This window comes from Aethina tumida, chromosome 2, assembly GCF_024364675.1.
Source record: "Aethina tumida isolate Nest 87 chromosome 2, icAetTumi1.1, whole genome shotgun sequence".
Taxonomy (NCBI): Eukaryota; Metazoa; Arthropoda; class Insecta; order Coleoptera; family Nitidulidae; genus Aethina; species Aethina tumida.
In genome coordinates this window covers 37,865,984-37,891,521 of record NC_065436.1, presented here as the reverse complement: position 1 = coordinate 37,891,521, position 25,538 = coordinate 37,865,984, and the positions used below count along the sequence as shown (strand labels likewise).

The 25,538-nt window shown below is 31.7% G+C and overlaps 8 protein-coding genes across 15 annotated transcripts in view; 4 read left to right on the top strand and 4 right to left on the bottom strand.

Annotated features, from left to right (window-relative positions):
- Positions 1-9,313, bottom strand: part of LOC109595226 (uncharacterized) — a 72,158-nt gene extending 62,845 nt beyond the window's left edge. Inside the window, exon 1 of the mRNA XM_049963381.1 lies at positions 9,135-9,313. The gene's annotated coding sequence lies outside the window, so the exon portion shown is untranslated. The remainder of the gene's footprint in view (positions 1-9,134) is intronic.
- The window catches only part of LOC109595189 (phosphatidylcholine:ceramide cholinephosphotransferase 2), a 33,041-nt gene extending 17,590 nt beyond the window's left edge, over positions 1-15,451 (top strand). For 3 of the 5 annotated variants that reach the window (XM_049963391.1, XM_020010494.2, XM_049963392.1), the window contains exons 3-8: positions 11,567-11,730; positions 12,798-13,004; positions 13,064-13,271; positions 13,541-13,812; positions 13,871-14,046; positions 14,106-15,451. In XM_049963391.1, the coding sequence (XP_049819348.1) occupies positions 11,567-11,730; positions 12,798-13,004; positions 13,064-13,271; positions 13,541-13,812; positions 13,871-14,046; positions 14,106-14,255 (1,177 nt within the window). In that variant the 3' untranslated portion in view covers positions 14,256-15,451. Of the gene's footprint in view, positions 1-1,938; positions 2,180-4,246; positions 4,449-7,007; positions 7,293-11,566; positions 11,731-12,797; positions 13,005-13,063; positions 13,272-13,540; positions 13,813-13,870; positions 14,047-14,105 lie in introns of those variants that run through there. The other 2 variants (XM_049963393.1, XM_049963394.1) reach the window with 2 other exon arrangements.
- Positions 15,452-15,484: 33 nt separating this feature from the next.
- On the bottom strand, positions 15,485-16,190 carry LOC109595229 (phosphopantothenoylcysteine decarboxylase). The gene is made up of 3 exons (XM_020010541.2): positions 16,051-16,190; positions 15,796-15,999; positions 15,485-15,741 (listed from the first exon to the last, which is right to left on the bottom strand). The coding sequence occupies exons 1-3, from the start codon at positions 16,141-16,143 to the stop codon at positions 15,490-15,492; spliced, it is 549 nt and encodes a 182-aa protein (XP_019866100.1). The 5' UTR covers positions 16,144-16,190; the 3' UTR covers positions 15,485-15,489.
- LOC109595230 (cytochrome c oxidase assembly protein COX19) lies at positions 16,143-16,449 on the bottom strand. Its single transcript, XM_020010542.2, has one exon. It carries the CDS (start codon positions 16,386-16,388, stop codon positions 16,143-16,145), a length of 246 nt encoding a protein of 81 aa, XP_019866101.1. The 5' UTR covers positions 16,389-16,449.
- Positions 16,450-16,749: 300 nt separating this feature from the next.
- On the top strand, positions 16,750-19,085 carry LOC109595228 (ras-related GTP-binding protein C). Its single transcript, XM_020010539.2, has 8 exons — positions 16,750-16,910; positions 16,967-17,118; positions 17,319-17,547; positions 17,606-17,783; positions 17,843-17,979; positions 18,038-18,180; positions 18,232-18,380; positions 18,430-19,085. The coding sequence occupies exons 1-8, from the start codon at positions 16,908-16,910 to the stop codon at positions 18,603-18,605; spliced, it is 1,167 nt and encodes a 388-aa protein (XP_019866098.2). The 5' UTR covers positions 16,750-16,907; the 3' UTR covers positions 18,606-19,085.
- A 104-nt stretch (positions 19,086-19,189) lies between these two features.
- On the top strand, positions 19,190-20,556 carry LOC109595203 (28S ribosomal protein S29, mitochondrial). Its single transcript, XM_020010508.2, has 2 exons — positions 19,190-20,269; positions 20,320-20,556. Exons 1-2 carry the CDS (start codon positions 19,323-19,325, stop codon positions 20,525-20,527), a joined length of 1,155 nt encoding a protein of 384 aa, XP_019866067.1. The 5' UTR covers positions 19,190-19,322; the 3' UTR covers positions 20,528-20,556.
- Positions 20,557-20,622: 66 nt separating this feature from the next.
- On the bottom strand, positions 20,623-22,037 carry LOC109595210 (uncharacterized). Of its 4 annotated transcripts, none has more exons than XM_020010514.2 (4): positions 21,409-22,037; positions 21,240-21,358; positions 20,945-21,190; positions 20,623-20,898 (listed from the first exon to the last, which is right to left on the bottom strand). In XM_020010514.2, exons 1-4 carry the CDS (start codon positions 21,960-21,962, stop codon positions 20,711-20,713), a joined length of 1,107 nt encoding a protein of 368 aa, XP_019866073.1. In that variant the 5' UTR covers positions 21,963-22,037; the 3' UTR covers positions 20,623-20,710. The 4 variants fall into 4 exon arrangements, with proteins under 4 accessions (XP_019866073.1, XP_019866074.1, XP_049819353.1 ...); XM_020010515.2 differs by having other exon boundaries at positions 20,945-21,184; XM_049963396.1 differs by having other exon boundaries at positions 21,240-21,355.
- Positions 22,038-22,082: 45 nt separating this feature from the next.
- On the top strand, positions 22,083-25,252 carry LOC126264658 (obscurin-like). The gene is made up of 6 exons (XM_049963399.1): positions 22,083-22,309; positions 23,941-24,062; positions 24,120-24,263; positions 24,319-24,438; positions 24,634-24,801; positions 24,857-25,252. Exons 1-6 carry the CDS (start codon positions 22,256-22,258, stop codon positions 25,077-25,079), a joined length of 831 nt encoding a protein of 276 aa, XP_049819356.1. The 5' UTR covers positions 22,083-22,255; the 3' UTR covers positions 25,080-25,252.
- The last annotated feature ends 286 nt before the right edge of the window (positions 25,253-25,538 follow it).

The following is a 25,538-nucleotide window of genomic DNA, read 5'->3' as shown; positions in this document are numbered from 1 at the left end:
ATCGTCACGGAAAATAAATGAGGAGTTAAAATTAAAATATTACCAATTAGAATCAGTGATGTCAATTGGGTTTAATGTATTTTTTATTGGTAGTTCCAGTAATTTTCTATCTGGTGTTAATTATTTTCTTAATTATTTACTTATTTACATTTACAGTATTGGCAGAAAGTAGAGGAACTAGTTTAAAATTCAAATAGTTTTTGACCTGGTTATTATGTTCAAAAAAATGTACATTGAAAATTAATTTCCCTTTATAAATATAACAATTACATAGTTAAACAATAAAAAATATTAATTTTACGGATGATTATTTGTTTTGGGCTAGCAAAATGTAGAGCAACTTATGCTATTTAAAGTTTTATTACTGCAAATAATTTGTAACTAGTATTTTAATTAATTCTACACTAATATATTATAAAATTCCTATTATTATGAATAACTTCCAAACACCTTTTTTTCAAGGAAAGCAACAGATGGTCAATACTTAGATCCCTATTTTGCCATGACTTTTGCAGAATAAATCTTGTTGATTACTTAACTCCTTGTGTCTTATTTATTGTTCATTATCTCCCATAAGTTTTCAATGGAGTTTACATAGGAAAATTGATATAGCAAGTTCATAGCATTAATTTTTTCCCTTAAAAGCCACTGCTTCAAATATTTCGAGGTGTACTTCGGGGTATCTTGTTTAAAATAAAGTTTTAGTGGCATATTTTTGTTTGAATACGGTACTATATTGTTCCTCAATATATCGTTGTAACGTTGTACATAATAGCCATTCCAAATTTCGTAAAACATTCTCATACCATTACTGACCTGTCGCCGTGTTTAACAGTCGCCTTACACATAAAATCCCATCACTGCAAACCAGTCATTCTCTTACGGTTCTTGAAGAAACTGTGTTTCAAGTAGATCTATTATTTTGCTGGAAGTCAGGAGAGGATCTTTTTTGGAGTAGGATAAAATTTGTTTATACTGAAACCTGGCTTTTTTTGCTTGTCCAGTTTTTCCTTCCACATTACCGAATCTTGAAAAATTTTGTAAAACATGCGTTACAATCGAGTGATATTGATTTTTCTCTCATCGGATTAAAAGAACGATGCAATCCTTAATTTTAATTCGGAAAGTAATTTCTTTCCGCGAGGTGCTACATTAGCTCAGCTTACTTTGATGTATACTGCAAAACAAAATATTACTATGGATTTTGTAGAGATTAGTGACATTTTGTAAAAAGTTGCTTAACTTTTTGCCAGCCGAATATTTAGTTTTTTGATTTGTAGCTAACAGAATTATTTTTAATACATGAAATATTCACGGATATGTTTGTATACAGTATGTTCATAATTGGTATAAATTATATTAGATTTGCACATATAAGGCGGTAGCAATTTATATATATATATATTTTTTTTTTTTTGTTGCTCTACTTTCTGCCAATACTGTACATACGTTTGATAAATTATACCCTATACAAAATTCCAATAAATTATTTCTTAAAAATTAGTTTAAAAAATATCTAGGAGCTAATTTTTAATTATACATATTTTTATGGTGTGGAAACTGAAATATTACTTATCATGAAACAATAAAATTTTATTTAAAGTTAAGATCTGTCAACAGTAGAGACAATTTTGAGGAAACTAATTAAAAATGCAATTTGTATTTGTATTTTTACTAAAATTTTCTTTCTACTAAAAAATCATAATTGAAAGTTTATATTAAAAGTCAAATTTAGTTATTTAATGTACCATATATGCGACAACAGCGACTTATATTTACTAGTTCACTTATCATGAATAATTAAAATACTTTTTTCCATGTTTGTTATTGTGGTATCAGTCCTTATCGGAACTGAAAAATTAAATTCATAACGCACTTTAATTTCTTCCACAATACGCTGTTCGAGCCATTGCACAAACACGAAATCGCGAGTGCACAGAAAAGGAAACCCTTCAAAACGGTGAAAAATCGATCCGTTTCACTCATTATCATTAACCGCATTGTTTTTGCTCAGGTATCGAAGCACAATCGGCAAAAGTGTCGATAATTTTCTGCATTTGGAAACCTTGAAGTGGCTTATCGTGCTTTGTTGTTAGTGTGACATTTTCCCGTTGCTTGCTTCTTTTGCGTCTTCCGAAATTATGGATAAAGACGAAGAATCTAACTGTTTAATTAACGGGTAAGGTACTGTTTATGTTTGAGTTGCTTTGTTATCTTTCGTGATAATTGGTGAGAGTTGCTGTTTTTCGTTTTATGTATATTGATATTTACGTACTGAACATATTTAGTTTGTAGCAGGGTGTAAACAATAACTAATTAGGTAACAGTGGCATTAATTAGTAGATGATTTGTTTTTTAGATGATTAGGAAATGATTAAAAAATTAATCATAATTAAAATTTCCAGAAATTGTATCAAAGGTTAAACTATGTAAATGAGTAAGTTTTGAACTATTCTGATGAGTCAAAGGTTTGACTTGCTTGTGTAGTATATGTTCACCATTCTATAATTAAATCACAGTTCATCCGTTATCAGTTTATGTTTATTCATTGATTAAGAAATAAAATTTTTTTAAATTATTTTAAAAAATTAAATTTAAATAACATAATAATTAGTCAACAAGAAATATGAAGGCACATGCGCATACTAAAATCTATACATAAACTGAATATTAACTTTCTTAATGAAATATGAGTTATTTTTATTGTATTTCATTCATTCATTTTATGTGATAATTAATTAATACACGCCATTATTTCTATAGAACCCTATATAATTTCAATAAAATTAACTTTAAAAGTTCACGCAATTCACCGATATTTTGTACTTCGGTTGAAACAACAAAAAACAGATAATCATTCTTTGGGTTACAATAATTGAAACTTTAACATTTTTTATCTCGTTTTCCGTTCGACTTTTATTAGAATTTTTTTTAAGAAATCGACTCACTATTTAGAAGTGCATATCTGTGTATGTATATGTAAGTTATGACACACCCTATATTATTAAATTATTAAGAAAATTTATATATTAAATTCAAAATTAAATATTATATGTAATATTTATTTAGATCCCAAAGATTATTAAACATATATATTTTTAATACCAATAATTAAAAATAATTAAAACTTAATAACGTAATAGAAAACGTTCTAAGTTCTGAAATAAAATATGCAATTTAATCAATTAGTTTTCAAGAAAATTAATCTTAAAATTCAATTGCAAATAATAATTTTTGAAAGGAAATTTACGATTTTATCATAAGTAAAAACAAAATTAAACATTTTCAAAAACTTTGCCATTCATACTGAATTGATGCTTGAGATTAAGAATTACATATATTAATTTAATTGTCTTTTGTGTTGATGGAATTACAATTACATATCTTTTTAAATGAGCAAGATTATCCGAGTTTAAGCTATCATAAATTATTTTGTATAATTTCCAGAAGCACTGATAGGTGCTTGCACAATTTTATTAGTTAATGTTGATATTCATGCGCTATATAGGTAACAAACAAAAAGAAAGTTACAAAATTTCATTAAAAATAGAAAAAGCTTTTATAACATCCAAACAAAATGAACTAAAAATATTAACTAAAACATTGAAATGAAAATTTTTGTAAAATTTCATAATAATCAAGAGCATTTTAAAATCGTGAAAAAATTAAAAATGAAACATTAACCTTGTGTTATAAATTCGTTTTTCCATTAGTAAAATGTAGGTTGCGATTAGTGCAATAAAGGCGAATGGAAACCGCACTTCGGAACCACATGTTTTCTGTTCATGCGATTTTGTTCACTTTACCTATTAGAAATCTTGTTTTTAATGGACCTATAAATAACCACGACACGTTTTCATTAACACATCACTGTTTGTTTATTGGTACTTTTGCCAATTGATGTCGACGATAAAAGTCAAATACTAATTGTTTAAATCAACAGTAGTTTTTCAGAAAAACAATATTGTAGGAGAATTCCCACTTATTTGATTAGTATCTTTTGATACATACATGTTTGTGTTTAAAATGGGGATGAAATTGATATGATCAGAATTACGTCGTTAGGAAACGTTTCGACGTTTTTTCGCGAAGTCCTCGGAGTCGCGGCGGTGCGGCAATTAAAGAGATCGTGCACCATTACGAGCGATTATCTCGCGCGCGTCGTTGGAAAGGGAGCCATGAGTCAGAGAGCCGCGGATTTTACGGTGCTATTTCACAAATCGGCAACAATCGAAACGTGCGACTCTCCGGTTCTGTGTCTGTCTGTGTCTGTGTCTGCGGGTCGACGGTTGGCGGTTGGCGGTGGGCGGTTGGCGATTGGCGGTTGGTGGTTGGCGGTCTGTTCAGTGTTCGCGCTCGTCCAAGCGATGTTTTGTGTTTGTTTACGTGAAGGTCGCTAACGATAAGTGAAAACAGCCTTTTGTCGGATTATTTGAAACGTTTCGATGGTAACAATTACGAACTGTCCAAGCTAAGCAACGTGTTTTCTGACATTTCAAATGTTACAAGAAAACATTATGCTTGTTTTGGATGGTTTCTTGCGACATCCAGAGTAAAACGCACACGATTTTATTTATAAAAAGTTTTGCAACAAAAACTACTTTTTTCATTTTACACTGTGGATTTGTCGCTGAAACAATTAAATATTTCTACTAATTGATGACACAGACATTCAGTTATGTGAAACGAGTTAAAATTCTACACTATTGTTATTCCATTAACAAGATTATAGATTAATTAATTGGAATTATTGGAAGTAATTTATTCACTTTATGCAGCAAAACAAAAACAAAATTACTAAAAAACCTATTTTTTCAACGTAAATGGTGGGTAAATTTCAATTTTATTAGTTACTATGCTTTACCTTATTTTCTGTTTTAATCATTTCGTCCTTTTATTTCAATAAATAAAAATATAATGAAAATAAAAAATTCTATTTTATTAATTTCAACATCTTTGTGTTTTGTCACATCATAGTAAATTACACAATTGTTAAGTAGATTGAACCCAACATGATTTTTACCAATTTAGACGATAGACAAATTTAAAAATGTGTCATTTTAAGAATTAAGAGTGTAGATAAATTGATGACACAAGCGTTTAACAATGTAAAACGAGAGAAGTTCTTAGAATGTTATTTTATAACTTCAATATCAACAAGATGAAGGTTTCAATTAAAAACACACTACTTTGATTAGTTATTGGAATTTCTATAGCAAAACAAGATAACTTTGTTTAGACGGTTGATTGCAGCGATGGATGAATTGTAAAATATGACCTATTCAGAATTAAACGTGAGCATTATATTAAAAACTTGACGTAGTAAAACATAACAAGATTAATAAAAATTATAAAATGCTAACTGGAATTATAAACGGTGCGTTTTAGTATTTTTTGAATAATGTATATTTTTAAGGTGATAATTAAAAAAAATTACAAAAATTAATAAAGCAAATGTTTACTTGCTTCACCAGTAATAAAAAAGCAAGTACGTACTCTAAATTTTTATCATCTAAATATTTACAATTTTTAAATGAAAAATAACGATTACACCAATACGAAACAAACAAAATAAATGTCAAAATTAACTACATACTCTTATTTTTCAAGTGTAATTTACAGTTTTTAATAAAAGGTCAACAAAAATAGTAAAATTTCACGTTTTTCAATTTTCGTTATGAAACTTTGCCAATTTTATTTTTACACGCACACACAGAAACAGTATTTTCACACACATAAATATTATTGCTTTCAATTAGTTTCTTTTCGACATTTAAAGGTCAAAATCAATTAAAATTTTTTTTAATATATTCATTAAATCAAAGTATTAATCTAAATATTATTTGCTCTTCAATTATTTCATAGATAAAATGTTAATCCGTCTAGCAAATTAGAATACTCTATGAATTTTTGAACGACATATTTAATTTATGAAATAAGCAAATTTTTATCCAACTCTGCAAAAATTTAATAATTAATCTAAATTAATTGTGAACTTCAAATAATATAAATATAAATATTTAATATTTTCATTTCTTGTATAATTTTAAATTTTAAAAATATAATTTTAATACATATTATTGTTTTTAATATTCCACAATTAAATATAAAATGTTATACAATAAAATAAAAAAAAAATTAACCCAATTAAGAGTATAAATTAATTAACGAAATTTTGGAATGCTGAACCAACTAAAGCAAACATATTTTTATCCAATTCTGATAATAAGATTTTTAAAAAACGGTTTTCTAAATATAGTACCAACGTCACCAAAATACGTAATTACGCCCCCGCATTCGTTCACCATTCATGATTCATTTGACCGGTTCTAGTGACGTAGTTTCTACTGTTCTTGACCGCAGCGAATTCGTTCTCATCAGCGCAAATTACACCGAATTTTATGCAATTTTATGTGTTTTACTTAATTCACACATAGTTTTATAATTTAATAAACACATGATTAAAAATAAGCTTTATAATAAAAAAAATAGACAAGGTTTTAATAAAATAGTTTGGTGATGGTTGTAAATTTTTTGTAGGTAGGTCAATTCAACAATGAAGGTCGGATTCAAGTTTAATTTTAGATTTAATGCGGTTTCGCTTAATTATTTGTGACCTTTTTATGAACGGAACGTTCAGTTTGTTTTAGGTCATCAGTTACGTGGCAAAAGATGTGATTGGAAAAGATTGTAGACGTGTTCACTTATAATTAACATTTAATTACCGTGTTTTGCAATGGCCACAAGTAATCCAATAAACCAATCACAACAATATTTATTAATATTTACTAGACAAAATCTGTGATCAAACCAATGTTAATAATAAAAAATAATCAGCACTCGAAAATCCCCATCGATAAAATGTTATCTAACGTTCTACGATTAGTAGTAAATATTTAGCGGTAGAATCCGCGCAAGATCGTTGTTTGCGCGTTACATTTCGCAAAATCCTGTGTGTTTTACGTGTGATGTACACAAAACATCTTCAATTAAAATCGTTCGTTTAGTTCGGACTGAGTTTTCGACGGTTGATGGACGGATGGATTTAGAATCGGCGTTTTTGGCACTCGATACTTGATTGATCCTCTCGACCTTTTAAATTTAAATGTTTCAAAACTGTGTGATTGAATCAGTGTTGTTATTGTTGTTGTTGTGATGATGGCTTTGAGTGATATGAATGTTGAAAACAATAATAATTGTGATAACTGTGATAAAGATGAAACGAAGAAGCAGATGCAAAACGGACAGATCGATGATGAAAATCGGATACAGGAAACCACCTTAGATGGGGAGTAAGTAACGTTACTTGACCTTTTTTTGTAATATGTTTCCAATTACCTAATTAAATAATCTCGCTTTGGACCTTTCTAAAAATGAAAAATTTCAATTAATGTTAATTTATTGTATATTAGCCGGAACAAACAGGCAGACAGGCAGACCGGCAGACAGAGAGACAAAAATTGTAAAAAATGTTATTTTAGTGTAAGTACCGTATTTATATTCATATGCATATAGTAAAAAACGGTTATTTCAATATTACAAACAGACTCCAATTTTATTTATTTGTATAGATATACCTCATCTACTCAACTTTCCTTTGGCTTGATAATATTTGAAATCAATTCTTCCTGAAATTGAAATTAATTGTTTTCATATAAAACATATTACTTAATGATATTGTTTCTAATATCTCCGTGTATATGAATCGGTACACATGTCTTTCTATATGATGTAGGGAGCTTATGCCAGAAGCAGAAAAACACTCCCATACCATTAAATTAAACCACCACCCTGATTCACAGTGGGTGTAACAAAAGTTTTGTGTTTGACATCAAACATAAACTAAACCATAATTTTTAAATAAATTAAACGTAGATTCACTGAAAACTATTCATCTCCAGTGTTCTTTTACCCATTAGGCGTGATCCTGAGTAAATCGAAATTGGCTTTTCACATTTTTAATAGAAAGCAGGTTTTTTAGAGTCTTTAAACAAACAAACTTGGAAATTTATGAACTCTCACTTTTTTATCACAAATGTTTAAAATACTCAAAAAATCAATTAATAAACTAAACTATACAACAATTAAGACTAACATTTACAGTATTAAAAAACAGTTACGCGTCAGGTTTTCGCATTATTATGATTTAATTTTTTGAAAATTAAATTGACCTAACTTAAATTTAACATGTCTTAAATAAATTACGCTATCAATTTGCGCATTCGCAAGAATATATTAAAGACATTGTTAGACATCGTTTACTTAACTAGATTTTTTAATGGTGTTTAACAAAATAAAATTGAAAAATGTTTGTTTTTAGTAATACTTATCAAAAAATTTTATCAATATCAAATAAAGATTTTTAAACAATTGTTATGTGAATAAAGGTAAATAGTAAAAATGCTACTTTAATTAATCACAGTGAATGTGCGTTACACATTTTTATCTGTTAGATATTTTTATAAATAGTTTGCTGCAATTTTCTAATATTTATTATTTTTTTTATTTTTTCCCCTAAAAAATTATCTTATCTTTATATAATAGACAATTCCAAATTTTAATAAGTTCACCATTCAAAAGCTGTAATACACGTTAAAGCGTTTTATAAATCCATTGTTAAAAACAAAAGCCAAATCTTAACACTTGTCAGTTTATGCGCTCGAAAAACACCGAACTAGTCGTTCGGTAGGCCCGAACAACCTGTTCGTTTCAGAAAATAGTTATATTTAATACCTTTGTAACAATTTTCTAAGTATAAATACCTATTGTTCAAGTCTATTTTAAAGTAGTTTGTGATTTAAGATCGACATTAAATAGTAAAACAGCAATTTAATGTTAATAATGAATGCTAAATAGTCCCGTGGCAACATTCGAGTTCCTTCGGACATTGAGTTGCGTTAACGTTCATTCCACCAGGCGCTCGCAATGCGAGCCTCGCATTTGGAAAGTACAATCGGACGTTGCCATTTCGGCAAGCGATCGGTCAAACAACGAGGCACGCACCTGCCGAAGAACACCGACAACGCCGCCGCGTTCTCTAACCACAAATCAGTCTTCTTGTCGTTCCCGTCGTGACGACTTCATTTCATCATTTCGACCGACACACACCAAAAAAAAAACAGCTTTCTACACACCGAACTGTTTTGTGTCAGCGTGTTTTTCGTCGATCCAAAAACGTAGTTCAATCAATAATTAGTTTAGTTTTTAAGTGTTGATTATTCTTCCATGGAACAGTGTGTGTGCGGAACTCGAAGCTGGATGCCTTATTTATATCCAACTATGAACAGTTGATCTGTTCCCATTGTGATTAAATAGGTACGTTTAGGTGGTTTTCGGATGCCACGCGGTTCTTTTACCTAATGGTATTGCAAAAATCGACTTTTAATGACGCGTGTGAAAAACGTAAACAGATCCAAGGTTGTTTGATCTGGTTCTAGAACGTCCATTCGGATTTTAATTACCATTAAAGTTTAATAGAATATTATATTCAGTTTTAAGATTTAGACAGATGCTTGAATTAATGCGGAAACAGTTCTAAACCGCAACCTCCTCCTTTGTGGCTTAAATTATAGTATTTTTAAAATAAACTAACAAATTTCTCTACTAAAATTTACAAATTGATTAAAATCCATGATTTGTATCATATTTGTTTCCCACCACTCGAGTTTCGTTTCTGTTAACTTATTACTCACCGCATATTTTTATGATTACAATTTGATCAAGTGTAATTTTTTTAAGCAGCACAATAAATATAACTTATTATATATTGACGTCACATTGTTTATACGTTACAATTGAAACAAATTGAAAAATTAGACCAATAAAATTCGAAAACAAATCTGCAAATGGAATATTTTCTAATTGAAATCAATTGATTTTAATTATGATTTTTTTAAAAGTAAATAATTGCTCTTAAGGGCAATAAAACTTGAACAGAAATCCTTGATTTAAATTACTGTTTTATTTTGCAATTTTCGTGCCTTGATTAAAATAATCACTACAAATTACAAAATTATATAAACAGCAATATTCAAAGTCAAATAAGTAGGTTTTAAATTGGTTTATTAGTTGTAAGTGTGGTTCTTTTTTAAATAAATCTTTTTGTTAAAATTTAATTGAAAAACTTTCACAGTAAATTGCGAATTTAACTAGTATTTTGTCTAATCATTTTTGTAGAATTCTGGCACACAAAAAGATACTCGAGTCTCTAAAATTAAACTAGAAGCACATGAAACTCGCATTTCAGGTCTGGGCTATTTTTGGTCGTAGAAAAATTCAGTTTATCGCGGAAATCCCGAAAAATATGTTGTAGAAATCTACCTCTGACGCAAAAACCTTTTTAATTATTGAATGACATAATTAAAATTGCGATAATTAATATTCGTGTTTGGAATTTTTGTTTAACAATTCTTGTTATCAGTGGTTTTTTCAGTGTCTTTGTAAACTTATCTTTACAGCGTTTAGACTCAACTATAATTAATTATTAAAACAGGTTGTGGCAAAATTATTTCGTAATTTTTGCAACCTTTTACTTTTTCGTTTAGCCATTTTTTGTTAGTACAAGGTCGCACAAATGGAATTCTGAACAATATCTGATTTGTTTGTGTATTTCCCATCAAAGTTGAAAGTTGAAATGTAATAAATTGAGTAAAATTGCATTATTTTTATTGACGTATGATAATATTGTTTGAAAAGCGTTTAGTAACTGAATGTGTTACCTTGAACGGTTCGCCTTTTATCATCAAAAATTACTGTTTTAGTTTAGTTGAAATAGCTTGGTCGACCACGAAAAATTAGTATTGAATGACGCAATTATTATTAGTCATTTGAGAAACAACCTGTTGTCCTCTACGAATTTTTTATCTTATGTGGCGTTTATCAAATTCTAAAGAAAATAAAAGAGTAATAAATGTAATACTTATGGACACAAAACGTTCTAATTTTATCACGTGTCCCTGTTTTCCACTCACAATTTTTTGGCACGTCAACTGAAAATATCCGCGTTTAGTGAACGGTCGATTGTGACAATAAACGGTAATTGTTCAGTCGTAGTTACAAAGTTCGCGATTCGCACTTTAGTTAGTGCTTTTAATGTGGCGAAACACTTTAGTTCTGGAATTTTTGCAATGGTATGTTCATGCACTTTTCTTTGTTTGTGTTAAATTATGCTGTATGTGATCAAACACGAGTGTGATAAACTCATCGGTAAATAAAAGCAATTAAAACCAATCAGAACGCGTTGCACTCGTTTAATTCGTCTAAATTAACTGCAATTTACTATTTGTTTTAAAGTTATATACATAAAATATAATTGTAATGTTTTTTCCAAAAATCACACAACTCAAACAACACAGTGCAATTAACACAAGTAAAAAAAGAGGTCCGTGCAACATGGTTTTTTGTTTTACCAAACAGTGTAAACAAATCGATTATTGATCGGGACGATCGGAGTAATATTCCACTTGTTGACGCTGCGAACGATAAACTGCGTGACCTAAAAAACTCGTGTGAAGCTGTTTTATGCCGTTTCCATTTCGAATTTCATAATTTCTTTCTGTCGTTTCAGAATGGTATTAGAGCCAAAGTTCGTTGACTATGGAAGCATCCATCCGAAAGCAGACGCGCCCCAGCTTCAGCAGCATGCGTTGTTAAGTCCGCGTTGCGTTTCGATACCTCCATTGGACGACGAGGAACCGCCGAACACCTCCACCAGGACCAAAATGACACAGGGTAACCCAAACACCGACATTCACACATATGTTTATCGTAGCAGTTATTTCTCCATTTAATCCAGTCATTATAGGGAGAGTTGTCTTCGGAAATTGAGATACCCAGCTATAAGCTCGTATAAACTTTTATTTTGGCATCCCCCAAACTTGTCTCAAAATTCACACATAATAGGATGGCAGAATGAAGTTTATGTGATATTTATAAGTATATCAACACGTCGTGAACAATTTGTTATGAACATAAAAAGAATTTGCTGGAATCCAACAACAATTGTTTTAAAATTGCTTTTTATATGTTTAAATCAATATGGTAAATAAATTTACGTAAGATCCATAAATTAATCGACACATTAAGATAAAAACAAATGTCTGCAATAAATGATACTTAATGTATTATCTATTTTCTGATAATAATTGACTTTGTTGGTTGCTTTTTTATATACTGTGCATGTTTCGTTATGATATTTAGCCACGTTTTTTACACAGGTAAATTATGTTGAGATTGTTTCATTTGAAATAGTTTTCTAATATTTTCTTTGAACGAGCACATCAAAGAAACGTTATTCTATCTCTACATACAAAGAGGGTATTCGACTAGAAACCGGAAACGCATTTATATATTTTAAATAATATTATTCAAGTCAATATTTGATTTAATAGATATCGGTACAAATGTACGAGCATTCAGTTCAGTTCAAAGCGTTGAAACGACAAAATGAACAATTTGAAACTTAATTATATTGAAAACTTGGATGTTACACTTCTCATTCATGCTGGTAATAGTTTTCAGAATTTCAGATTTCTCTAATATTAATTTAATATTAGTTTTAATAAATCCCATTGTCTACGTGTACAATATTGTTTTAACAGCCAGTACACTCGTTTGTTTTGTCAAAGTCCTGTCACAATCCGTTTAACTCGCAACCGTTGTACGACATGTCTTTACCACATTTACCCTCCGTGTTGAAATCGATCGCGATCAAAATTCGATGCGTCCACATTGCGCGAATCCTTAAACGACAATGTACGCGAAACTGTCGGATCTGCTAACGCCCGGTACCGTTTCAGGCGACCTGTACCAGCGGCAGCCGCTGCTCTCGGGCTCGGGCAAGGGCGACAAATGGGGCCACTCGGGCCTCAACTCGACCGAGGCGGAGTACTATGAGGACGACGCGGACGAGCGCCGACCGGAATCCGGGGTGATCAAGATCGAAATGCCGGCACCCATCAGGGAAGAACCCAAATTTCCGCAGGAGCGGTGGAAAACGGCATTGGGTACGTAATAGGAACTGTTTTTTGCATTGTGCCTTGTGTAATTCGGGTGATTTTTCCAGCCGCACTGATCATGTTCTTCAGCTTTGTCCTGACGTTGATCTCTCTCAGTCTTGTCCACGAACGCGTCCCGGATCGCGAGAAGGGCAGGTTGCGCGACGTGTTCTTGGATAACGTGCCCGCCTTCGATTGGGCTCTCAGCGTCTCCGAATATATCATCATTGTGTGCGTCCAAACCTCAATGATATCTATGATATTCCACAAGCACAGGTAAGTTTATGTGTTATTTTTGTTGGTTTAATTTAAGATATAAGTTTGTTCCTTGAATATTTCCTGTGTAGCTAGATTATTTGTTGTATTATTTTAATGTTTTTGAGGAATATGAAAATTCATTCATATTACCTTTATGTAATCAAGGCATAAAGATCAGTTAAGTATCAAAGTGATAAATGATAATGATCACCCAACGTTGATAAAAACTTTTTCTAGTCCACAAGTTTTACAAACTTATATTAATATAAAACTGTTTCTTGTTTTAGGTTCATAGTGTTCCGCAGGATATTCCTGATAATGTCGCTGCTTTACATGTACAGGGCAGTGACTATGTACGTGACGGTATTGCCCATCGCGAGCCAAACGTACAACTGCTCGCCAAAAGAGAACGTTACGACATTGATCATCGCCAAGAGGGTGGTGAAACTGATGTCGGGCTTTGGCCTGTCGGTCAACGGCAAGCACACCTACTGCGGTGACTTCATTTACAGCGGTCATACCGTCATACTCGTCTTCAGCAGTCTCATCATTGCTGAATGTTAGTAAAAGATAAACGAGACACTTAAAGAGCTGTTGTAACTTTTGTATTTTTGCAGACACTCCTAAAAAATTGTACCTTATCCACTGGTTGTATTGGATTCTGGGGGTGATTGGCGTGGTGATGTTAGAACTGTCGCACGGACATTACAGTGTAGACGTGATTATCGCCTATTATATCACGACCAGGATCTTCTGGACTTACCACACTTTAGCCAATAACGTTAGCCTTAAGGTACACAATCGCAATTATCAAAATATTACTTGGTTAACTGTTATTATTTGTTTTTTCAGCAACACTCACCGAACAACCACATAGGACGCGAGTGGTGGTTCAGTATATTCCTGTACTTTGAAAAGAACGTGGGCGGCCCGGTGCCGCGACAGTTCGACTGGCCGTTGCCGTGGCCTCGCCGCTTCCACTCGAAGAGTCGGGCCAGTTAGTGCAGTGCGAACTATTACAAATTTTAATATATGTGATATGAAAATGAGAAATGATGTGTAGCGCCTTATCTGACTAAATCTTGCTCTTATTGAAAAATCGCGCGTCTTTCATATACTACCAAAATTTCGAAACTGTTCTTTGTTCTTGATGTAATCTTTTTTCCTTTCCTGGCTGAAAATGTTTATTTTGGTACTATATTTAAGACAATATATTTATGTAAATATATATACAAACTGAAAAAATGTTATTTGTGGAACAGAAAATTCTGTAAGTTTCCCTCTATATTACGTTTTTTATATGGATATTTTATTACTGTTAGATGAAAGCATAAGACTATTCTCAGAATATTATTAAAACACAGATCTGATACGTTTAAGGATCGTTTATTTATTATTGTTTTAACTCTTATCAAAATTGTGCCAATCTCGTCGACACAAAAGAATAACCAACTTTTTTTTAACAATACCAAATCCCTCTATGAAAAATTTCAATTTATTTTCAATTAACACAATTTTGTATTTTTATATGTATTTTAGTTGATTAATCGTAAATTTTCAGATAGCAAAACAAAAGTTCACTTACACAAGCACAATTTAATCATTCTCAAATGTTATTTCTCATCTACTTAAAACTGTTTATTGTATAATATTTTGATGGGCAATCAAAAAGGTTATATTATAAATTTCGGAACTGCCGTAACAGTGCAAACATGTAACCTGTGATTTGGTAAACATTAAATCAGATTATTAACAATTGTGCATGTTTTACTAGAGATGTTTTTCCTTCCTATTAAACTTTTGTTTTGATGCTAAATTCTTGATATGATAAAACCAAATGTTTATAATCCAGTTATTTCATTTGTATTGTCCCCTCGATTTAATGCATATTAAAAAAAGGAATTGCAGTTCATTTGTGATAGAAGTTTTTTAACTTCATTCGTAAGGATTATTGATGAAAAGCATCTAAGCTTGTTTAGTGTGTGAATGTATTTATTGTCAGATTTATCACATCTTGCCTACAATTTTTGTGTAATGATATTTGCATTAAGTGGTTTTTATAGTAATTTATTGTATAAAAAACAATGTTTAATTCATATTTTCAATGATTTATGAAAAGTTCTAAAAACTGTTGATTGTCACAGATATTTACCAATGTTGTTTTCATATACATTGTTAATAAAGAGATATTTTGCATACATTGTATTTTTATTTCTTAAATAAAATACAAATAAACTCAACATGTATATTTTTGTACAAATGCAACAATAGTAGAAGTCTCAGCCATCGCACCAATACCAGTATCACCACACATTAAAGTCTTTTCAATTGCAGCTATTTCCTTATAACCCCATGATTTTAATTTTAGTAAATGTTCCTCAGTTATTGGATGTTCATACATTTTTGTATTCATAGCTGGGCAAAAAATCAAAGGTTTTGTTCTTTCCCATGCTCTAACTACACAGGTCAACAAATTGTCACATAATCCCTATAAAACAATAATTAATTAACTGTGCTTACAGTTTAATCAGAAATGGCTTACATTAGCAATTTTTGCCATTGAGTTGGCATCTAGAGGAGCAATTAAAAAAACATCTGCCCACTTGACTAGTTCAATATGAAGCACTGGATCTCCTCTTCCAGACCAGGAATTCCACTCATCTTCATCTGTATAAATTGGAACATTGCTGGGGAGATCTTTTTCTTCATAAAAATGCTTAGCATGTTTTGTAACAACAACCCTGACCTATAAGTAGTATATTATTAAAATGAACATTAATTTAATATGTGAATGTACTTGAAAGTTATCATTTTGTAAAAAGGAATTAACTAAAATAGGTAATTTGATAGTGGCGACGCTGCCTGTGACCCCAATTAACAATTTGACCATTATTTATCTTTAGAAAAACCCAATTTGTTCCAATCTTCTTTTGCCATCAAATTATTCTCCATGCGACAGCCCAGATATTCACGAGCCTCTTCCCTGCACTTTGAATTGTCGTTGTTGTGCGTGTACAAACACTTCATGTAACTGATCATGGACTTTTTGCACACCCCCTCGTGATCCAACGGGAAGCTTCCTTTATCCGGCGGTGTCGGTGTGAACGTTTTTTGGCCAAAAGTCATAGACGACATTAATGGAAATTTTAATAACAATGGACGTTAACCTCACTTCTATTAATTACGACATTTTGCAAAACACCCTGCGCATTGTTGTCACTTGAGCATTTTCGAATAGTTACAAAACATAGATCTAGATATGAAAAAAATACTATCACTATTAAGTTCAAAAAAGTTTTATTATATTTTGGGATTAGCAAGTTCAATATATTATGTTATATTGATATATTCAGTTTAATACTACTTTATATCAAAAATTATTTTCAAAAACAAAAACTTTTACACTTATTTGGCAACACCACATGGATAATCCTAAAAATTACAGGCGACCAGACAAATATCAATATTGAATTGCAGCGTTCTACGTACAATAATGAATTGTGCGATGACAATTGATTTGATACGAAATGCATGGTAAATCATCAGTGTTCTATCACATTTCGCTGATAACATTTCGAATAATACAACAATAAGTTCGTAGAGTTGTGTCGATAAATATTTTGGTGGAGACTCACACATATTTAAAAAAATAAAATGGTAATTACGCACCATAAGGTTTAGGTTATAGTTGTTTGAAACATTCCGTGTTCCAGTCTTACCAAGACGACGAAGAAGGCGGAGGTTTCGACGGACATCCGAGCTCGTTTCCTAAGGATTTCGGTTATGGGGCTTTTGAGGGCGAACACGACATTACTCTCTCGGCTGGGGACCAAAAACCCAGGATACTACTCATGGGCCTACGAAGGTAAGGTGGTTGATTCTTTTACTTATTTATAATTGTTTCTAATTGCTGTTTTGGGAATTGTTCATTGTTAGATTTATTTCTCGTGTTAGGTATAAATTTTTGCGTAGTTAAAAATATGATTTATTACTACTTACTAAACTTACAATGTACCTAATATAATAACATTTAAGTGTTGTATGGATTTTTGTTTGGTGTTTTAGATCAGGCAAATCCTCAATACAAAAGGTGGTTTTCCATAAAATGTCGCCGAATGAAACGCTGTTTTTGGAGAGCACAAATAAAATCGTTAAGGACGACATAAACAATTCGAGTTTCGTTCAGTTTCAGATTTGGGATTTCCCTGGTCAAATCGATTTTTTCGAGCCAACATTTGACGCGGATTTAATATTTGGCGGATGCGGAGCTCTCATTTTCGTCATAGACGCGCAGGTAATTAATTTTATTCATTTGAAGTTCCATTCTTTATAATTTGTTGTTGATTTTTCAGGATGATTATGTAGAAGCATTGAACAAACTAAACTTGACTGTAACTAAAGCGTTTAAGGTGAATCCCAATATAAAATTTGAAGTTTTTATACATAAAGTTGATGGTTTAGGAGATGATTTTAAAATGGAATCTCAGCGTGATATTCATCAAAGGGCGACCGACGATTTGTCTGATTCAAGTAATACTATTACTTAGTACTCAATTAGAATTAAAAAATTGCAACGTTTCCTTTTGCAGGCAACGATCAAATACATCTTAGTTTTCATCTGACTTCTATTTATGATCATTCTATTTTTGAGGCGTTTTCAAAAGTAGTGCAGAAACTAATACCTCAATTGCCTGCTTTAGAGAATCTTCTCAATATTTTAAACACGGTAATTTACAGTATTCGATAAAAAAACTGTTTTATTCATTCCTTTTTGTTGTATATAGAATTCGGCCATTGAAAAATCGTTCCTGTTCGATGTCGTCTCGAAAATTTACATCGCCACAGATTCAACGCCTGTCGATATGCAAAGTTACGAGCTTTGTTGCGACATGATTGATGTGGTCATTGATGTATCCTGGATTTACGGGTTAGTTAACGTTTCTTTCGTTTACATTTCATTCTAATGTGCAAATTATAGCGTGAGAGAGGAACAAGATGCGGCCGCTTTCGACGAACAGAGTTCCAGCCTCATAAAATTAAACAATGGCACTGTTTTATATCTCAGGGAGGTGAACAAATTCCTTGCTCTCGTTTGCATATTACGTGAAGATAATTTCGACCACAAAGGTAATATGATATACAAAACTAAAACTCCCATTAATACGTATTTTCCCAGGCATCATCGATTACAATTTTCTTTGTTTCCGAGAGGCTATCCAACAAGTGTTTGAATTAAGAAATAAAAGTCAGTCGACGCCGACCACAAACTCTGTAGGTAGTCCAATTGTTAATGGGAATGGATCGATCAGTGAAGGACAATTAAGTCCAACTTTAACAGATGAACAAAATTAAACAGTTTTGTGCCTTTTAGTTGTTTTGTGTTCATTTGTGCAATTTTAATTTAGTTTTTGAGAACTTATTTATAATGTGAGAGTTTGTTTTTTAAATATTCTTGAATGAATGTTTTTATTAGGTGTGTTTATCTTAACATCGACGTTCCGTTTCAATCATAATTATTACGTTAATGCGATGATAATGATTAAGTTTAAAAGTGTATGAGTCAAATTTTTGAAGCATGTTAATTACCTACAATCAAATTTTAAGCTTGTTAGAAAATAGTTATATACAAAATGTGCCAGATTTGCTGTCTAAAATTATGTACATATTGTAACATATCACAGTGTAAAGAAGCGCGTTTTTCCTCCTTGCAATAATTTCTTTCAGCGACATAATTGTAAATAAGTTTTATTTTGTGTACAGTTAAGTAACTAAATGTAAAATACTTTATTTTTCTTTACTTATTTATCTTTTTTAAATAAATTATCTCTAGAATTACAGTGCTTTATTGTATAATTATTTCGATCTGGTTTTAAAAATCATTAGATTGTAAAACTGGTTGCTTAGAATGAGGCGTTCATTTACTAAACTTACAAATTTGAGGTTAGGTCACGAAAGTGTGAGGTTAAACAAGATTATAAAACATGAACAATAATTAAAAACCACTAGATTTTCGCCAGTTTTGCACAATTTTCCTAAAATAATAACTGAAAATTATAATAAATCTTCAAAATGTTTAAAACACCAGTGATATTTGTGTTGAAACGAAACTTTTCTACATCAAAGTTGCGCTTTCTGTCGACAGTAGCCCAACCTCAAGAACGCCTTCAAACCTTTCGCACGACGGAGACAAACCCCACGAATCACACCTCCAATCACATTGGGCAGTTCTACAGCCTCAGTAAAGATGACAAAAGCCAAATATTCCAGTACGGTGGCCTACCAAAAACTTTTCAAATTCAAGCTAAAACGTTCAATGAAACGTGTTTGATGGTGCGTCAACCTTCTGTAGACATTATAGAGTGTCTTAAACGATTAGATTACACCAAACCACCAGTCAGATTTGTACTGTATGGGAAAAAGGGCAGTGGTAAAACCCTGTCACTTGCACATATTTTACACTATGCCAAAAAGGAAAACTTCTTAATTGTACATGTCCCATGGGTTGGAAACTGGATGAGAAGATGCCAAGAGGTCAGTAATTCAGAAACAAAGGAAGGTTTTGTAAATTTGAATATAGATGCAGCAGCCTGGTTGTTGCACTTCAAAACACAAAATGAAAATCTTCTGAGTAATCCAGATTTAACTACCTCTCAAGATTGTGTTTGGAGCAAACGTGAAATAACCGAAAAAGGGTCACCACTTTTAACACTTATTGAACATGGAATCAGTAGGATCAAGTATGCCAGTGATTGTGTTGTTAACTTGGCTAAAGAGTTGAAATTGTTATCTAACAATGGTGTTTGTAAAACACTTGTTGCCATTGATGGTTTCAATGCGTTTTTTTATCCCAACACTAGAGTTTTTACTGAGAAGAAAGAGAAGGTGCATCCTTCTAAAGTTGTTTTGACAGAAGCCTTTTTGGAGTTGACTAAATATGATTGGAAAAATGCAGCAATTGTTGTTACTGTTGATGAGATTGCAATTGCTGCAGAAGATCAAATATCACATTTACCAAGGTATAATATAAAGTTAACAAAGATATTATATCTTAAATAATTTGTTTTAGGTATCTTTTAGGCAAAGAAGGATTTGAACATCTGGACCCATTTGTTCCAGTATTGGTTGAAAATTACAACTCCAAAGAACTGAAAAGTTGCCTGGATTATTATAGGGAAAGGAAATGGATAATTTCATATAAAGGCGAAGATGATGAGCTGGCAGCTTTGAGTGCAAATAATCCTTATGGTTTAATGAAACTTTGTGCTTCTTTGTAATAGTTGATAAATAAAAATATTAAAATATATATTTGTTTTTTTGTGATTATTTTTTTCAAAATAATTTTTATGAAATTTTAAATGAAAATCGTCTATTGTTTAACAAAGCAATAAAATATTTTACATTTAATGTATAATCTAAAATAAATATAAATATAAAATCTATAGTAATGTTATAAATAGTTATATAGAAGGATTAGTTTTTCCTAATTCTTTCATGTGGCTCTCATGCAGTTGTTGAACATTGTCCTTTCTTAAAACGTCACTTAACATTGAATGCGCCGCCTTTTGATCCTTGCAATCCGACGATGCCCTTCCAATCATCCAATCGCCGGAAATCATTTCGCTACCTCCACAAACCTTACATTCTCCTAAACGCAACAATGTGTATCAAATATATCATTAGATAACAATTACCTATAAACGTAGCTATTTTTTTTCCCTCCTTCCTAGTACCAAGAAGCAACACAATCGACGAATGCTGGAACGGTAATTGAGCACTCAAACTCCACCCGCCTTCAAGTAGAAAACCAGGCGAAGACAACGGCGAAATTGTCTTCCGTAACTCCACTTTTTTCGTCTCGTTACCTTCAGTTAAAGGTATCGTTAATTCCATACCACCAGCTGTGCTAATCCATGAACCAGTTGCGTTGCAAGCTGATCCTGTCCAAAGTATTGATATTATAGAAAAACGCAGTAGACTATTGGTTACCATCAATTCCGGAAAATTTGGATGATTTGCTGTGTTTCATTTGGGCCAAGCCTTCCACATCTTCCAGTATTCGATCTATGATTAAATCATCTTTTGCGTTCCCCATGTGGCCAGAACCGCTGTGAAAGCAATTAAAATTTAGAATTTTATGAAGGTCTAGTATTCTTACTCGTCTCCTAAGGGCACTACAAGCGGTAATACCGTAAAATCTTGAGCCATTTTACCAAGAGCTCCATTAGTGGTGCCATTTGTAGAATTGTTAACACTGTTGTTGGAAATCAAATCGGATGTTCCAGGACAAGGTTTACTGGCGTTGGAAATATTTTCATGAGGCGGGAAGTTCTGCACGTTCTCCACGGCTGCAATCGCAGCAGGTGCGATCGGTACCTGACTGATTTTTGTCGTTTCTTTGTCCTGTGAATCTGAGTTGGATGTCAGAGAACTTATGTCCGGAACATGGACGTCCGCGAGCGGTACAACTTCTCCGTCTTTGATCACATACATGTGACTCTTGTCGAAATCGGTGCGTTTGCTGCGTTTGATAGATTGGAAACTGTTTATGAACGATTGAAGGTCCGGGCTGACGCCCTGTTCCAAAACGAATCTTCTTTGCCGTCTTTGAAAATTACGTTTGGCTCGAGCCAACAAATCTGGATTGGTTTCTTTATTTGGGAGACTCGATTGGATTGAAATTATGACTGACAAGAATATCAGGATACGCATTTGAGTACATAATTTGACATCGACTCAAAAATCAATCAAATCGAACAACTTGCCAAAATTTCATCAATCAATCAAGCATAACACAAGCACAATCCGAGTCTCTGAAATTACGGGATTACAATTTTGTGCAAATCTTAATCAAAATTGGAATCTTCGGTCTATTTTGATGCGTTATGTGACGTTGGTAATTACATTAATGGCATAACCAAATGCCCGACCTAAAAATATCCCGTATATATATCCGTATATATTGATTGAATGGAAAATATTGGTAATCACGACACAAGTGCAAAATGAACAGGCCAAGAATAGACATCCACATGAGGACGTTTGTTATGTACCGACTGGTCAGTAGGCTTTCAACGATACGCTCGTGTTTTACGAGGCTCACTTGATTATATTTATAGTTGTCATTACAGTATGTTGAATAAGTGCTGATTAAAATTAGGTGCGTATGTGCTGGTTTTACACATGTGTAAATTTTTCGCAGACATTTCCAAAACACAACAATAACAGTAAGTCTTAGGAGCGTGTTGTGATTTCTGGAATTATACGAATTTTATTTACAAACAAAAATTCTGTTTTCGATCCAGGTTTTATAAATAGTCATCCGGATCCTGATCGACATTAATTTTTTTTTCGATTCAACTCGATGATATTGTTACAGGAGATTTGAAATAAAAATAAATTGTTGTTCCATAACTTATTTGCGAGGTGTTGGCATTAGTCGCATTGTTTTGTGCGAAGAAAATAGTTTGGAATTTATGTTATTCCCTCAGAGTTGCCTTGAAATTAATCTGTCTGTATTCATAATTTTGTCATAAGGTATTTTAAGATATTCCAAATCATAATTCAATAAACGGAATTTATTAACAAAAATATTTTTTTGGTTAATTTCATAAATTGTAGTCACTAAAAGTATGTTAATTAATTCAGTTTTTCAGTTTAGAGGAATAAGATTTCTTTATTAAATACATATCTAATCGAATAATACTGTTGAACCACAAACTTTAAAATACAACTGAATCCTATTCTTAGACTTTTGAGTATTTTGCATTTTTGTACCAAAAAGTTGTTATAAACATCTAATAAAATCAATAAGATAGAAAACACAGTAAATTTTCATGCTATCTGCATAAAACAGTGTTAAGATATCGTGTTGGCATCCCTTCTGCATCTTCGCTTCTGGCATTTGACCAACATAATGATATTTAGCGAGATTGACTGACCCACTCTTTATATAGATCAATTGCATCTCGGTTTTTTCTGTGTTCGCAGTTCCTACATCCTCAATACCCAGTCGTGTATTACTCGCTCAAAATACAGCTTTGTAATCATATTTGCATGAAAGTAATTTATTTGAAGAGCTAAAATTCAAATAAGTAATCATTTTTAAAATTACAGAGTGGAAGAATGAGTGATGGCATCAAAAAGTAAGACAGAAAAAGCGACCAATGTAAGTTAAATTAATTCACATTAATCTACAATAAATAAATAAATAAATAATAAAATGTGATAGTTAAATGAAATAGTATAATATAAAAAAGGTTTTTATAATTTTAATAAAAGTATACAATATTATACAATAAATATAAGAATAATTAAATTTATAATTTTTATAAGTTTTCGTTTTGAAATTAATATGCATGTAAAATAATTGTTTATTTATGTTTTGTTTTTGTTTTATAGACAGACACGAACACAATACACATCAAAATTCGAAACGAAGCAAAGAAGAAGCCAAAACAGTCATGGAAGATTATGACCTGATATTTACATTACGACCACCAGTATGTTTTGTTGTAAATGTTTGTTTCTGCTTTTACTTTTTAGTCTTTTAGACGCTTCTTCCCCTTTTCTTCGCTTAATATTTCTTTTATAAATGCCGGATACGAAATTACACAGTCATACACTTTGTGGTATTCGTTTATTATTTATTTATTTATTTATTTATTTTTAATCGTTTATAATTGATTAGGTTGCTGGTGAGATTCTAATAGCGTGGCAAAAATACACGGCTTGTGATCCGGACGAGATCAATCTTCAGGAGGGAGATGTGGTCGAATTGTTGGACACAAACGATCCTGTTTCAGCAAAAAAGTATTTAACTAGAAACATGGTAAAGTCATTTAACTTTAGCTGGTTTTGGTCTTATAGAAAGGTGAAATTGGATCCCGATTTGGACGCTGTTTCCGGTGAATTATTGGATACAGCAGCTGCACGTCACAAACTCTCGGTGAAGCCGAGAAGACGACACGCCAGTTCGAGACATTCCCCAACTAGGTTAAATATTAATTCGAGGTACAATTAAACATTTAAAGACAACTTCAAATTATAATTTAAATCTTATTTTTAGATGGCTGGTACGAGTCGTGGATAGCAAGAAACAAGGGTGGGTTCCGTGCAGGATTCTGCAAACTGCAGACGATCCTGTCCCAGGGACGGGGCTTCCAGGGGATGCTGCTTTTAGAAGAATGTACGTTTTTTAAACAAATTTTTTTTTTAAGAAATGTTTAGTTTAATGTTGTTATCTGTTATAAAATAATTGAATAATAAATAATAAATTGTAGCAACTCGTTATTCATATTTTTTTCAATGTAAATTTCTCGTTTAAAAATTTCTTTTATTATGAAATCTTTTGATAATTATTAATTAGTCATATTATTTTTAGGGCAGTTGTGAAGGAGTTGGTGGAGACCGAGCAAGAGTTTGTGAAAGATTTAGACCTGGTGGTCAAAAATTACCTGAGCATGGAAACTGGAAAAGTACCAAAAGTAGTACGAGACAATTTCGAGACAATTTTTGGAAACCTGACGGAAATAGCGGAATTCCACAGAACGTAAAACCATTCCCAAATTATTAATAACAACTAAGTAATAAAACTGACTTTTCAGCGTTTTGATGGAAGGCGTGAAATATTACGCGAACGAACCGTTGCTGTTGGGAAAGACGTTTTTACGTTTGGAACGAGATTTCGACAAGCACGTCAGTTATTGCAGGGACGAACCGGCTGCCCAAGAATTTCTGGATACGAACGATGAAGCCAACGATTATTTCGAGGTGATGTTTCCCTTGCATTTGTTCAATCGATCGATGAATCATAAATTTATAGTTTGACATTGATTTTATTTGTCTCTGCATTTTTATTTACCCATTAATGAATATTTTGGCAATGTTCAAAGTGGTTTTAATTTATCGATTGTTGATTTGTGTTTGCTTTTTAGATAACTAACAATTCTATTTTCTGTGTGATGTATTCTTTATGTATATTATATGTTGTTGAATGGTAATACGATTTTTATTTAATTTTTCATTAATAAAATTAAATACTTTGTTTTGTGTTTTGATATTTTTTAATTCTACTAATAATAGATTATTTTAAGATAGGTTTATGTTAATATTTTGAAATAAATTCAATTGTTTTATTTTAAAACATACCTATTTAAACTAATAATAATCTTCGATTAATCACAATGTTAATTTTATATTTTCATTATTACGAACACTAACGAAATATATGTTAATTGATAAATTATATTTCTATATTTATATTTTCTTATAAATAGAAGTATCTTA